The 14073-nt window shown below is 55.7% G+C and overlaps 3 protein-coding genes across 3 annotated transcripts; 2 read left to right on the forward strand and 1 right to left on the reverse strand.

Annotated features, from left to right (window-relative positions):
• Nucleotides 1-3839: 3839 nt before the first annotated feature.
• Nucleotides 3840-4938, reverse strand: B0T26DRAFT_720225 (uncharacterized protein; the record flags this gene model as incomplete). Its single annotated transcript, XM_060442470.1, has 1 exon — nucleotides 3840-4938. A coding segment is annotated over exon 1 (506 nt), but the record flags the coding sequence as incomplete, so codon positions are not given.
• A 394-nt stretch (nucleotides 4939-5332) lies between these two features.
• Nucleotides 5333-6139, forward strand: B0T26DRAFT_653862 (uncharacterized protein; the record flags this gene model as incomplete). Its single annotated transcript, XM_060438500.1, has 1 exon — nucleotides 5333-6139. One exon carries the CDS (start codon nucleotides 5333-5335, stop codon nucleotides 6137-6139), a length of 807 nt encoding a protein of 268 aa, XP_060292341.1.
• A 6756-nt stretch (nucleotides 6140-12895) lies between these two features.
• On the forward strand, nucleotides 12896-14017 carry B0T26DRAFT_599516 (uncharacterized protein; the record flags this gene model as incomplete). Its single annotated transcript, XM_060435694.1, has 1 exon — nucleotides 12896-14017. A coding segment is annotated over one exon (1122 nt), but the record flags the coding sequence as incomplete, so codon positions are not given.
• Between the last annotated feature and the right edge of the window lie 56 nt (nucleotides 14018-14073).

The raw sequence follows: 14073 nt of genomic DNA on the forward strand, positions 1-14073 counted from the left end.
AATAGTAGCTGAGTGAATGACAAATAAAACCAACAAATACAAGTGAGCATCTAAACTTCAGAAGAGGAGCGAAATCCAAGGCCGCAGGCCTCCTTCAACAGGTGTGCAGACTGTGTTAGGCAACGAACGGGGAATCAATAAGAAGAAAAGAGAATAACAAGCAAGCAAGCACGCCGAAGCCTTATCTTCTGTATATGTTGACTATCCTCTGCTGCAGCAAGTTAGGATAACTGATCTTACGGCCTACTACCTACTACATGCACACTCTCACGAGAGACGAAACGAGGCACGTTCGGCAAAAGGCCGGGTAGAAAGAAACAGGACGGAAATAATTACCTTGGCTAGGTGAGCAAACGAGCAAGGAAGCCGACACACCGCCGGTGTACATACATGCCGGTGCCTGACAAGCCAGGCAGGCAGCAGCAGTTCCCCCACCCACGGCACAGAATCAGCCCTAGGAACCTCCTCTACCCCGGATGACCCGAGGGCCCGGTCCGCCAAGGAAGGTGATGTAAGAGTCTGGTGTGGGACAAACTTGATAAACCCCCTGTGCATACATACCTACCTTACCTACATTCAGCCCAGTGCGACGCGCAAACCCCTTACATAACAGGTAAGAATGTCCCAGACGGGAGTGAGTGAGTGGGCTGGGCCCAGGGGGCATCGTTGGTTCCTAACCCCGAGTATGGGATCTCGAGGTCGGGGAACACGTACCTGGAATACAAATACTCCAAGCCACCACTTATGAGAGTGAACCCAAGGGAGTGGAAGCGACCGCGTTGTAGGTACAGCTCGGGTTAACTGTTCCGGCTGGCTGGTCTTCCGTCCCACGCCCCCTACCCACCGCCGACCGACCGGAGAGAGCAGTCCCTCCTTGGGTCCCTCCCGTGTATCGGCGTCGACGCCGGAGGAATCGTGCCAGCCCCAGCCACCAACCCCCGATGTTTAGGCTGGGACAGGATGAGGCTGTCGGGAACCATCCTACTTGCTCTTTGCGTTGGCTTTTACAAGCAGTTATCATACTGTATCATATCATACCATGTCATAGATGCAGACGGCAGATGAGAAGTGCAAGGGTAGTCGGGGACAGACGGCTTCTTCGCTGCAGGGCCCCCGGATACGGGTTTTGAACAGCATTTCGGGAAACTTATGGCCGCCATGCGGAGATAAGCAGCCACAGCCTCCTCCACCACCGCACTTCTATTCAGTATGCGGGAATGTAACGTACCTAGCCCACCACCCCACGCTCCCAGCGACGCGGGAGCGAGAGCACGGCCACCACCATGCCATGCTCTCCTCTCCCTGCCGAGACCAGACTCTTGAGTCTTGACCGCCTCAGGAGACAGTCGGTATTGGGGGGAGGGACGAACGAGAAAGGAAATGGACAAAAGAGGCGCACACCCTCGAGGGCAAGGAAGGCGTCGTGCGCTAGCCTCGGGGGCGCAGTTTTAGACTTCTTTCGACCTCGACCCGGCGGCTTGGGCAACGCGTGCAGCGCTGCCTTGGCATAGGTATGTACGTGTCATGCACCGAAGGAATTTGTCAACCCTTCCAGAAGGGACCTCAATCGCGCCAAGCAGGATAAAAAATCCGAAATCGCTCAGCGACGAGGACGGAAACTCGTTGTCGCCGACCTGCCGACCCTGGAAACTCGAATCATTGACAACAAATCCCCCTTCCCCCCCAAAAAAACCGCTTTCAATTGCTGAAGTGAGCCCCTGGTGAGGTAGTGTCTTCATAATGCTTCCGCAATCAGGCCGTTTCTCAGTAATGGCCGCCCTGCTTTAGGTCGAGACGGCGTCTGTGTCGGGAACTTTAGGATGCAATCAATCAATTGTCACCAAAGAAGCCGAAGCGGAAGGGATGAGTAATTCCCTCCCCCGGGCACCCGCACCCGCACCCGCACCCGCTGCCCGAGTTGCGACTGCGACCCGGCCTTTTCTCGATGCCTACGAAAGTGCGGACGTGCGATTGAGAACATGCATGTAACGGAACAAACGATAAGGCGCGGGAAGGAAATCAAATAACACTCACACAACTGATAACAGGAAGGGCGTAAGCGGAATTGTTGCGTTCGCTCAAGACAACCAACCCAGTGTAGACAAGAGACGGAAAGACCATCTGCCCCGGTCTCTCTCCCGGCCGCAATTCGCAAACCTCAAACGAATCTAGTGCTCGGTGTCAGGCCGCCATCAAGTGGATGGCTGAGGATGCAAGAAGACGCGTGCGACGTCAGCCACAGGCAACAGCAACCAAAGCAAAATGGACGCCCGATCAGTCAGGCTGAGCCGAGGCCCTTATTGGCTTACGTAGCGAATCCGACACAAAGTTCCCAATCCCGAAATCCCCCTCCACTCCCTTCCCTTCCCCACGGAAATGCCCCCATCCGATGATTAAGCCAGCCGCCGATGGCTGTCCGGTCGGTCGGTCTGCTTTCAATTGTTGATGGGCGCGCTCTTTCGTGTTTGTGTCATGTCTTTAATTTATCCGTAGGGCTTCGCCTGCCACCGCCAGTTCCATGCCCCGATGCTTGACCAGCCAGCAGCAGGACCTCGTTATGTAGCTGTCTCACGTCGCCCAGCAGGGACCTTACCCCTGGGAATATATTCCGTACAGACGACACGAGGACCGGGTGGTCAACGTTGCTTGCAGAATGAATACTATTCCGTACAATACTAGTTGCAGCGTCTGGTGCCAAGCATCGCGTATTAAGTAAGGATGCTCGTGCTTTCGCGATCTACTGTGTCATGTAGTTACTTACGTGTAGTATCTTTCTTCCAGCTCAGCCACAGCCCGCCCACCCGCTCGAGCAGGAATTCCGGATACCTATCTGCTTTGCGCTGTACCGTGGGCGGGTCATCTCCATTGGGGTACTACAGCGTAAATCTGCGTATCTTAGCAGTTTTGCCGTTGCAGCACTCATCACCATGTGGTCTTTTTTTCCCTGATGGGAAGGACCCCCCTAGAACTAGGTGGGGGAGGTTGCCTTTCAGTGGGCCCCGCTTGTTTGTCGCATCAGCCCTACGAAGTACGGGTATACGAACGAGGTTTTGGGCGAATCAATTGCAATTGCGAAGCTCGCTGCGAATTCCGCCCTGGTCCCGGCGCGTGGCCCCTCCCCCGCAGCGCCCATTATCCAAGGGGGAAAAAAGCCACGAAGCCGACTCCGTGTCGGGCTGCCGCAGTCCTTTTCCACACCGCTGGACCCCAAGATGCGTGTCTCTTTTGGCTTCTTGGCTTCGTCCACACAATACCCGAACGGGGTCGCCAGAGGGGGGCGGAGTTTTTTGCTTGGTGCCAGTCAATTTCGCTCCGGTGCCGGTATGGCAGGCGACTGGCAGCTTCAGGGAGATTGAACCAAACTGCTGCTTGTTGCTGTTGCTGCGGCGGCGGCGTCGTCGTGTTTGATGGGACGACGAACCTCGGTGGCTTTGCATTGCCATCGCAACCGCACAGACGGACAGCGTGGTGCGGTTGCTGAAACCTTAATGTAGGTGTCGTGACATGACGTGGAGGCCACGAAAAGCTTGCGACGCTTTGGGCACGCCCGCCTGTCGAGACTCGAGAGCGAAGGCGACCCGTCTCTTGTCTACTGAGTGCGGAATGCGCGCCGCAGATTAACGGCAGCGGCGGCGGCGACGACAGCGCGACGCATTGCCAAAAAGTAAAATGACGTCCCGGCAGGACAGTCGCGCACTCAGGGTCTCCTTGCTGTGCACGGCATCCGCAGAGGCGATATGCATTGAGGTGGAATCGCAGTTTTACGGGTACGGGCCCATTCTCTCATGTGGAAAATTAAGGATCCAATCCCATCCCTGTGGGCGGCGGAGATACAAATGGAATTATTTGAGTACAGTACTGGCCGTGGTAAATGCTAGTAATAAGCTCCGTGATTATTAAGTCCCAGGCGGAGAGAAGCCGAGGGAATTGCGATTCGATTGGGCGAATGTGGATTTCATAGCACTTCCATGCTAACTAATACAAAACACACACACGCCCCGCAGAATACTAATAGCCGCCTTACAGTAGGCACTGGGCGCGTGTTCCGCTTGCTGGGTGCCTACATAGTAATAACCCGAAGTGGGAATAAAGAGTGCATAGGTGCTTAACAATCAACGTGATGCATCAGCAGCGTCAAACAAAACCCTTAGGCAAACGGATGACGTGACGGATACAGACAAGCATCCAAGCCAAGCCAGGCCACGAATTTCTAATTAATCATTCTGAGGCGGGACATCATAGGACCGCGACACAGACACGTAGACGGTCGGGATCTCAAACCCCCCATTGCAAGCAATCCATGGAAGCAAGCAAGCCCAGGAGGGTTGTTGGGCGGCGGTGCAATTGACTTAGTTGACTGCAGGACACTTTGTATGGACCGCATGCGAACAACAAAACAACCTGGTGGTGAGACTGAATTGGGAAGCGGGCTAGAGTCATAGGACTGATTGCAAGTCCTCGGCAGAACAGGGCAGGGCAGAGCAAAGCGAGGGTTGCGAGGGGGACACGCGTTGGTGCAGCATCGATTTCGTGGACTCGCTTCGCTCGCTTTCGCACAGGGCAGAAGCGAACGAGCAGCGACGGGCGGGTTGGGCTTCTGGCCGAGGCGGCCGAGCAAGTCGCTCGGAGGAACACAATGGGCGCTACACCGCCGCCGCCGGCAAGTCTCATGTAGCCTTGGACTTGGGGGCATGTCGCATGTACGGACTTGTTGGACCATTTCGAGGGGCGGGGCCAGGGCGTTCGTTAAGGCCGAACTCCATTCTAACCTGCAAGGGTATGCACGGAGACAAGGCAAGCAAGCCCGCGGGGGGTGGAGTCGTGGACGTCGGACTCTCGGTTTTTGTCAGCTGCTGCGGATGATGCAGCAACCCTGTGCTGATGACCCAGCGGTGTCTTGGACCAAGCCGAGAGAGAACACCAACAACCGGTCAAGGGGTGGCCGTTTACAAAAGGACTTACCTCCCACCTCCGAGGCGCAACTCATCCAATTCGGAACACAGCAACACATCTCCAGTGAATAGTTTTCGCCTTTTTCCGAAACTTGACTCTTTTGCAAAGCATTATCACAGGACTATCTTGTCGCCTTTGCACGCTGTATACTTCAGTACATACATACAGTCCTGCCAAGCTCCAGTGCCTGATCGACTGGTCCTTGGCCCCGGCTGCTGCAGCTTAGAAAGCACGCCCCCCCTTGATTTGCATCCACACCCTCGCAAGGTCCAGCCCAGTCCGCAATCGGCTTCCCTGCCTTGACTCACGAGCAAGAAAAAAAATACGCCAGAAGCACCCATTATTAGGAAAGCCTAGCTTGCACTTCCTGCCTGACAAGATGCCTTCTCTTCACATTTCAACATCCTCACCCACAACAAGGCCCAAGGCCACATCTCCCTCTTCTCCCATTGTTGCATCTGCCTACAAGCTCCAGAAGGCCGCCAAGATGTCAATATCGCAAACATACTTCCTCGCCCACAAGGCTCGCGCAAAGCTCTCCTCCGAGGCTGCCCGCCCAGACCACAACCTGCGCCTGCTCGTCGGCCACGCTAACCTGCTCGACTCGCTGATGCTCGAGCTCGCCGACGCCGAGAGGGAACAAGAGTCGTGGTTCAACCAATCCGTCCGCGGCGCCACCAAGGCCGAGAATAAGCACATCAAATGGGCCGATACGGTGGTGGAGGAGCCCGAGCAGGACTGGCACGCCGAGGACGCCGAGTCGGACTCGGACAGCGACTCGGACAGCGAGTTCGAAGATGATGAGGACATTGAGATGGCCGACGTCGTCTCCCTGCGGAGGATCCTCTCGCACACCAACAACAAGGACTACAACTACGACATGGAGGAGGTCGACGACGACGAGGAGGATTTTGCCCAGCTCGCCCTGCAACGGAGCCCGTCGCACTCCGCCTCCCCGCCAGAGCTCGACCACGACTCGGACACATCTGAGGACGAGTCGATGCCGCCATCGCCGCCCACCGCTCTGCTGCCAACCTTCTCTGAGAAGCAGAAGCAGAGCATTTCCACAACGGGCTACTACGCCGCAGCAACAAGTCAAGACGACAAAGACGCATTCTACGACGAGGGCTACTACCTGCCGCCTCGCAACCCAGCCAGGCTTGTGTCGGCGATATCAGTGTACTAAGCTGTCGTCTTCCGTTTGCATTCCTTCAAGCCTTTTCTTGTTTCTGTACCGGGCGGCGTTTTGTTTACCAATGATACCAGTTCGGCATTTTTCCTTTACGCAAAAAGTTCTCTCACGGTCATGGTCACGACGGAATAGAAAGACGGGGGACAGCATCATTGCTATACCACATTGGTAACATTCCACACATTTTATAATTTCACCACTCATCAATAACGGGATCGGGTGGATCGACGGAGAGAAGAAACAAAAGAAATACTATTTTTTTTCAAGTATCTTGGAAAAAGGGGCTCACAGGATTGGCGGATACTACATATTTTCTTCTTTCACTTCTTTTGGGGCTCTTCGCTCCCTGGCCGCGCACCGTCGAGTGCGTCGCCGAGGTTGAGTGTGAGCCCCGCCACAGCCTTATGGAAATCGGCGGCTAGGGTGCCCCCTTTGGGACATTGGCCCCATGTTTGGCTTTTTATTTTCTAGCCAAGGCATACTTTTTTTTTTGCAGAACTCACAAAATACAATATGAGCATCATCGCAAAAACCAAATCACAGTTCTATCTTAACATTTGCTTTACGTCCTGTGTAATCTTGACGCCCTTTGCGAATTGACATCACCATGTCCGAATGGGTGTGTTGTAAGTAGGTTGATCGGGTTTTTGCTCCTAATCGCCGAAGATCGGCAAACCCCCAGGCCCGCCGTCCCTTTTTCACCCAAGAGATCGGGTCCGAAAGCGCGAAAACCGGTATGATTCACTCGCCTTTTGCGTCGCGCCATCTCGCCTTTGGTAAAGGGTGAGGGGGGCGTGTGTCTAATGTCGGGGTACGTACCACCTATAACACTTCTCCAAATTTCATTCTTTCAACAAGAGAAATTTGTGCCCAAAGCACCGCTAGCAGACACGGACTTGCACTGCTTGCGTTCACCGACAGAGACATCATATCACATCACAAGCAGGCGGTATAGGACTTTTTTTTTTTTTTTTTTGCAAGCGAGCGAAGGCAATGCTCAACAGAAATACAGGCGCTCTCGGTTCGCAATCGCGACAAGGGAAACGTTGAGAAGAAAAAAACGATGACTCCGCTGCCTCGGCACGGGGAAGCAACGCCAAGCCAGCGAGCGAGCCAGCGGTTCGTCCGCCGTTCTTCTCTCCCACACTCGCTTATTAATATTTGCTATCGTTTTCCGTATATCTCTCCTTCTCGCCGTCACCTAGATGAACATGAACGAACCAATGGACCGCCCAACAACCTAGTCTTGGTAGCCTATCCTATCCGTAGGTAGGGTTTCGCATTTGTGCGTGTCTGTTTGTGGCTCTCTCTGCATGTGTACGTGGCCTCGCCGCCCCTCAAGGCACACAGGCATTTCTTCACATCATCATACCTTGGGTAATAGAATGGAATTTCAACAACAGTGCATGTAGGACATACGCCTTGCACTATGGATGGCATTGGCATTGGTAAAGCGCCTAAACCCTTAGGTAGGGTACTTACTGCCTAGGGATGCAAGGCATTGATTCTACGTACTTGGGTGGCTGTCCTGAGGCTGGCTGACCTACATGACGGAGGTGGAAACGAGGCGTTTGCTGTTGCTGTTCTATGCATGGTTGATTCATCATGATTTTAGGTTGCCTGTGCCACCCCCAGTGTGTGTGTGGTGTGCGGTTGGTATTAACCCCTACCGTAACTGTTTTACCGGGCTGCTGCCCTAGGAGCAGAAAGAGAGCCATGGAAAGCTTGCTTCAAACCTGCACCCGCCAACCGGGTATTGTCTAAAAACGCTTTGTTCCATTGCTTTGTTCCATTGCTTTATTCCCATTCTCTTTGACTTCAGTAGCCTCTCTTTGTTGCGGAGTCGTCGGATGAAAAAAAAAGCACCTAAAAACCCGACCTACCTAAGGGGTAGGCTCAGTGTAAGAGACCCGACCCCAACCGCCGTCGCGAGCGGCGCGGGCGGGTCGCGGGTCGCGGGTCACGGGTCACGGGGAGTAGGTACATAGTAAGTCGTTCCTTCTTACAAGGAAAGGGGGTTTGTTTCAATGAGTGCCGGAAACAACCCGAAACCGCCGGATATCAGACCCCATCTCATTCATAATTAAGAAGGTTCAGCATTAACTTACCTGGGCAGATTTGCAAACGTGCGGGTTCCCGGGGCAATCCCTCTTCGTACAGGTGCCTCGTGGCCTTGTGGACTTTGGGCACGGAGGTGGAACTTTCATGCCTGAGGTGGGCTGGCTGACTGGCTGGCTGGCAACTTTGTTCTTAGACAAGGTTTAATTTTTGGCGAATTTGTCGTCCGGCTCATTTCCCCGTCGCGCGGTTCTGGAGGGGTTTAAGGATCTGATGCCAATCTGTAATCCTTTTGCTTGGAAATCCTACAGGGCTGTTTTTTCCCCATATTCCACCGTCCCTGTTACAGTAAAGTCTGACTTACCCGTCTCCAGGGCTACGGTCGTCTTGTCGGTTACACGTAAGCCACAGGCACGACTTTTGGGGACCGTCATCATTTAACCAGGGCACCTTACGTCTGCGTACTCAGGGCTGACACCAGGGGAACTTTTCCTTGCAGTGTAACTGCTGCTACGTAGCACTGTGTTAGGCAGGCGGGCACGCCAGCCCAGTGGATGACTGGTATGCCTTAGAGGCTGGCTGCCCTGTTTCGGCTGCCGACACTGCCTCGTGCCCACACAGTATGTACATACACACGGAAGTAGAATTGATTCCCAAGACAACGACATTTTTGACAACGCAGTTGAGGGCGTGCGCTGTCAGCAATATTAGAGCGAGCGCAATGTATCTTGGACGGTGTTTTTCCTTTTTTCTTGTTCGGTTTCCGTCAGAGGCCTGTAATTGGTGCGTGAATGGACGGTTCAGCTGGCGTGCTGGTGCTCTTGCGCAGATCTGGGCCCGTCTAGACGGAGCCACCAAACGAAACAAGCCACCCGGTCGGGTTTCGTCCGCCCTGCTCCAGGCCACGGAACCAGAAACGTTGGTGTTAGCTTGCTGCCGTCTCAGAAAAGACAGGTCAGCCAAGCTGCCCGGTTCCCTTTCAGCGGGAACAATGTGTGTGTCCTGCCTTCGCTAACGCCCGGCAAATGAAGCCTTTGCTTTGACAAGAGATTCGGAGGCTCAGAGAGGCCCTCCGTGGCTTGCATTCTCCTAATGACACAGGCTGGCGGGGTGACCAACTTAGGGCTCTGCCTAGACCTTAGGCGCGCGAGACAGAGGGGCATTTCGTCTATCGCGACTCGGGTCAGTTCGCACGCGAGAGGCTGTGCACGCGGCAAGCATTTAAAATGCAACTCCACAAACTCCACAAGTCCGCATCCCTGGGACACGTCCCTTTTGGGCCATTTGTCACGCTGGTTGGTTGGCTGGATACGTTGTAACAGTAGGAAACCCTGTGATTGTGGCTCACCTAAGACGTAAAAGAGAATTTGAGAAAGATTAGAGTAGCAGCAGAGATAGATACCAACCTGCCCTTCCCGCTATTTGGTATTGGTAGTCTGACCGACTGCCCGCCAACGCTAAATTCTGAGCGACAATCAACAAAAGTGCCCTGCATTGAGATGAATGTCTGACTCTGGCGGACGGACGGGCTGACAGACAGACCGACCGGCCGACCGTTGTTGCCTGGGCGGATCCTCCTCCGGCTCCGCACCTTTGTCTCGGCGGGGCCTTTGCGAGCGGGTGGGGAACCCAAATGCCCACCACTGGCACTTCCCTCGGCCCCGCCTCGGATGACTCCTCCAGTCCCCAAACGATCTAGGTTTTGGGGGGCCACGCGAGCGCTGCACCGGCACACGGAGATAAACCAACACCAAGCTGGTTTTAGAGATGGAGATAAGATAAAGGGGGACAACCACCAACCCCATCAGCTGGTCTCTTGGTTTGGTCGAGCAGGAAGCGCCAAACAAGGCATACAATGGAGACTCTGAAACCCATCACCCGTGAGTTGATCACCTACGTAGCTGACCTGCCTGCCATGTCTCATGAGGCACCCGCGCGGGAGTGTGAGAGAGTGGGGGGCGGATCGGGTCTTGGAGACGGGCTCCCCGTTCAGACGCTCAAGAAACAGGCTCTAGGTTACTAGCCACGGCCTCCTGGCGGGAGTCACATACATACTGTACGTACCCATCCGTACTGTCGCGAGGGAGAAGACAGGGTGGCCCGTTGACCAAGCGGGTTTAAAACATTTCGGACTCTGGTGATCACGAATTTAGGTTTGTCCCAAAACGGCCAAGCCACATTTGGATACCTGACCTCGAAAAGGGGGGGTGTGCAGGTAGATAAGCCCTGCCAAAAGGAAGAAAAAAAAAGAGAACCCCAATATAATATAAAAAAGGGCTGCATCACAGAATATTCCCGGGTGATCAACCGTTTGCGTGCAACCCGCCTAGGGTGAGACAGCAAAAAGAAAGGCAACTGCCGCGTAGTTCGGGGACTACTAGCCGTCCTACTGCCGCTCCGATCCCGATACTATCGAGAACTTTACGTAGGATTGAGGAATGATGTCGTGCTATGCGCTAGTCATTGACACTGCTTTCTACCGCTATAATACAAGAAAAGAAAAGGGGGGCTTTGCTATCTCAGAGATGCTTCCCTCCTCAGAAAGGCAATCTAGAGTGCTCATCCTTATCTGAGCATGTATGTACAAAAAAAGTCCCTGCAGCGTATAGCCCCCCCGGTGCGATGTTAATAACCGGAAAGCCTCCTATTTATACATATACACTACATACCCAGCCTAGTCATACCGCATCCCCCGCCGATCTGAGGCGGTGGCGGCGTACTCGCATAGCGCATTTACTGCATAGGAAAGAGTAGGTAAGTCCTTCGTAAGCGTAGGTAGGGTAATGGGGTTTCTCGTCTGCGGTGGTAGGACATACACCAAAGCGGGCGGGCGGTTGGGGCGTAAATACCACGTTGCCCGGCTCCTTCACAGTTCACACACATATATTAGCGGATTCTCGGGATCATATTTAATATCCAAAAAGCGACAAACAGACAAAGGGGCGGTGAGCATGTCGGCTAGGTCTAATTGACTTGCACAACCAAGAGAGTTTGGATTTGCCTTGCAGTTGGTTGGTTGGTTACCTTGCTTCGCTTTGGCTATAGTAGGAGGTAGCCCGGGCAATTAATGAATTCGATGAAAGGCGGACTTGGTGACAAAGACGCCTCGCTTGGCGATCTGTGATCTTATCTTATCCAAGGTGCGTGCGCGCAGGGTGTTCAAGTAGTGCAACAGACCAGCCTTGGGGGCCGTCGGAACGGTCGCGAAATCGGCATCTGCAAGACACCGAGGGTTAGCTATGGGGAGCTCAGGACGGGAAGGGACGGGCGGGACAGCGGACAACTTCAACTTCGACATCATCATGTGAGCTCTTGAATCATTTGTCGCCAACCTTCAAACTTGTAGATGGGTGAAAATGACGCGGTCAGGCTTTCGGGAGGATTACTCTCTACAACTACAATGAGCCCTTTGTTTTGCTGCCGTTGTCGACGCCCACGCGGGGACTTTGGGACATGCCCAGCAAACATTCCGGATTATTTCCAGCGGGTTGCTCGGTCGGTGATGAGTCAACTGACGAAGGGACCCGAAACCCCGTGCTTTCCCGTACGCCCCCCCTTTCGTCCGATCGATTCAAGAGAAGGAGGAAAAGCAGCCATGCGGCTCAGTCATCCGCCCGCTCCCCACCCGCATGATATGCAGCCTGTCTCTCTGTCTGTGGGAGAGGGGCTCCCGTCGTCGGGAAAGCGGGACGCACGCAGGTGCGAAAGCTGACGCCTCATTTCTGTGTCAGGGAGAAACTCCACGGAAATGGGCCCGTGTTAAACCCGAGGAAACGAAGGAAGTTGTGAAGGACAAATGGGAAGACACGGGCAGGTGCGTCTTCCACCGTACAGTCAGTTACTTGCGAAAGTTCCGATGAGAGAGAGTAGGAGCGACATCATCCGATGTAGACGATGCAACAACGGTGGGGTTGGCGATGCTCGGTCGGATCCGACCAAGTTAAATTCAAAGACTTCCCAACCTGCAGTCTACACTGTAACGGAGCATGCGGGATCAACGGGAAGCAGGGACCTGGCTAATGGACTTAGGAATGGCAGGACGGAGTTTCGGCTCTAACACCGCGCTGCTGGAGATGGAACCCGCGGGGTATCCAGGCAGTTTAAAAATGCCGACGGAGCCCCGGGCTTTCCCGACCTGATTACTAACTGCGGTAGGGGCTAGGGACCAGTGCACTGGTGCAGCGGGGCGCTTGGGCCGCCGACTCGGGTTCTGTAACATGCCGGTCGGTCAGAAAGTGATTGGAACGGTATCCGTATCCATCCGAAAAGAGAAAAAAAATAAGGATTGGAAATCCCAATCGCCGCAGATGTGCAATCGCCGACGGCCGACTCGGCACAACGACGTCACCAGACACCTGAATACCCCGTCAACCCGGCTTAGCGTTTGTTTGACATCTCGGCGTCGCAATGCAATACCGAGCACGGAGCAGTGAGTAATTAGCAAACCGGCATACCACAACACACTCTACCTACACACTCGGTTGAGTTAGTTGAGCCGGTTCCATGCAGCCAGCCACGAGGGTTCTGGCGGCAGCGCCATCCCTGCGGCTGGCCTCCAGAAGCAGCCGGACCAGCGCCAGCATCAATGCGGCCCTGTACCTGTGCAGCCGCTGCCTGTCTCGGCAGCAGCAACAACAGCGCCGGCAGCTGTCCCACTCGGCGCCCTGCCGCCGCGCCGCCCCCTTCGCCGCGCCCGTTCCCTCCGGGCTCGCCGCCCTGTCCTCGCGCCGCCTGATCTCCGTGTCCGGGCCCGACGCCGCCCGCTACCTGCAGGGCGTCATCACGGCCAACATCCTGGCCTCTCCCTCTCCGTCCCCAGGACAGCAGCCACACCAAAACGCCGCCGCCGGCTTCTACGGCGCCTTCCTGACCGCCACGGGCCGCGTGCTGCACGACGTCTTCATCTACCGCGACACGTCCCGGCCCGACGGCGACGACGGCTTCCTGGTCGAGGTCGACGCCGCCGAGGCCGAGCGCCTCGAGAAGCACATCCGCCGCTACAAGCTGCGCGCCAAGTTCGACGTGCGCCTGCTCGACCCCGCCGAGCGCCGCGTGTGGCATGCCTGGGGCGGCGGCAGCGGCATTCTCCTCTCTGGTGGGAACGACCACGCCGGCACCATCGCCCTGCAGGACTCGCGCGCCCCGGGTTTGGGCTACCGGCTCGTCACGGCGGGGGGCTCGGAATCACCTCCCGAAGTAGTAGAATCAACAGCCGCCGCAGCAGCAACAGACGGCCTTGCAGTCGTCGACGAGCACGCCTACACGGTCTGGCGGTACCTACACGGGGTGGCCGAAGGCCAGGGCGAGATGCTGCGCGAGCACGCGCTGCCGCACGAGAGCAACCTCGACGTCATGGGCGGCGTCGACTTCCGCAAGGGCTGCTACGTGGGCCAGGAGCTGACCATCCGCACCGAGCACCGCGGCGTCGTGCGCAAGCGCATCCTGCCGTGCGTGCTGTACGACAGTTCCGACAACATCCCGCAGCAGCTCAGCTACAGGCCCACCATAACTGCTGGTGGTCCTGGGGAAGAAGACAACACGGCCTCCGCGGTGCTCGCCGAGACCAGCATCGGCCGCGTCGGCAAGCGCGGCCGCAGCGCCGGCAAGTGGCTGCGCGGCGCCGGCAACGTCGGGCTCGCCCTGTGCCGCCTCGAGACCATGACCGACGTGGCCCCGCTGCTGCTGCCTGGCGAGATGGCCGCCGCCCCGGGCGCGTTCACGCCCGAAGACGAGTTTGTCGTTAGTACTACTGGGGAAGAGGAGGAAGACGGCAGGACACTTCGCATCAAGGCGTTTGTGCCCGACTGGCTGCGGCTGCGGCTGGCTGAGAAGTCGCACGCGCGCGAATGATATTCCGGGGGGATGTGGAG

The sequence above is a fragment of the Lasiosphaeria miniovina genome (assembly GCF_030549165.1).
Source record: "Lasiosphaeria miniovina strain SMH2392-1A chromosome Unknown B0T26scaffold_6, whole genome shotgun sequence".
NCBI classification, from domain to species: domain Eukaryota; kingdom Fungi; phylum Ascomycota; class Sordariomycetes; order Sordariales; family Lasiosphaeriaceae; genus Lasiosphaeria; species Lasiosphaeria miniovina.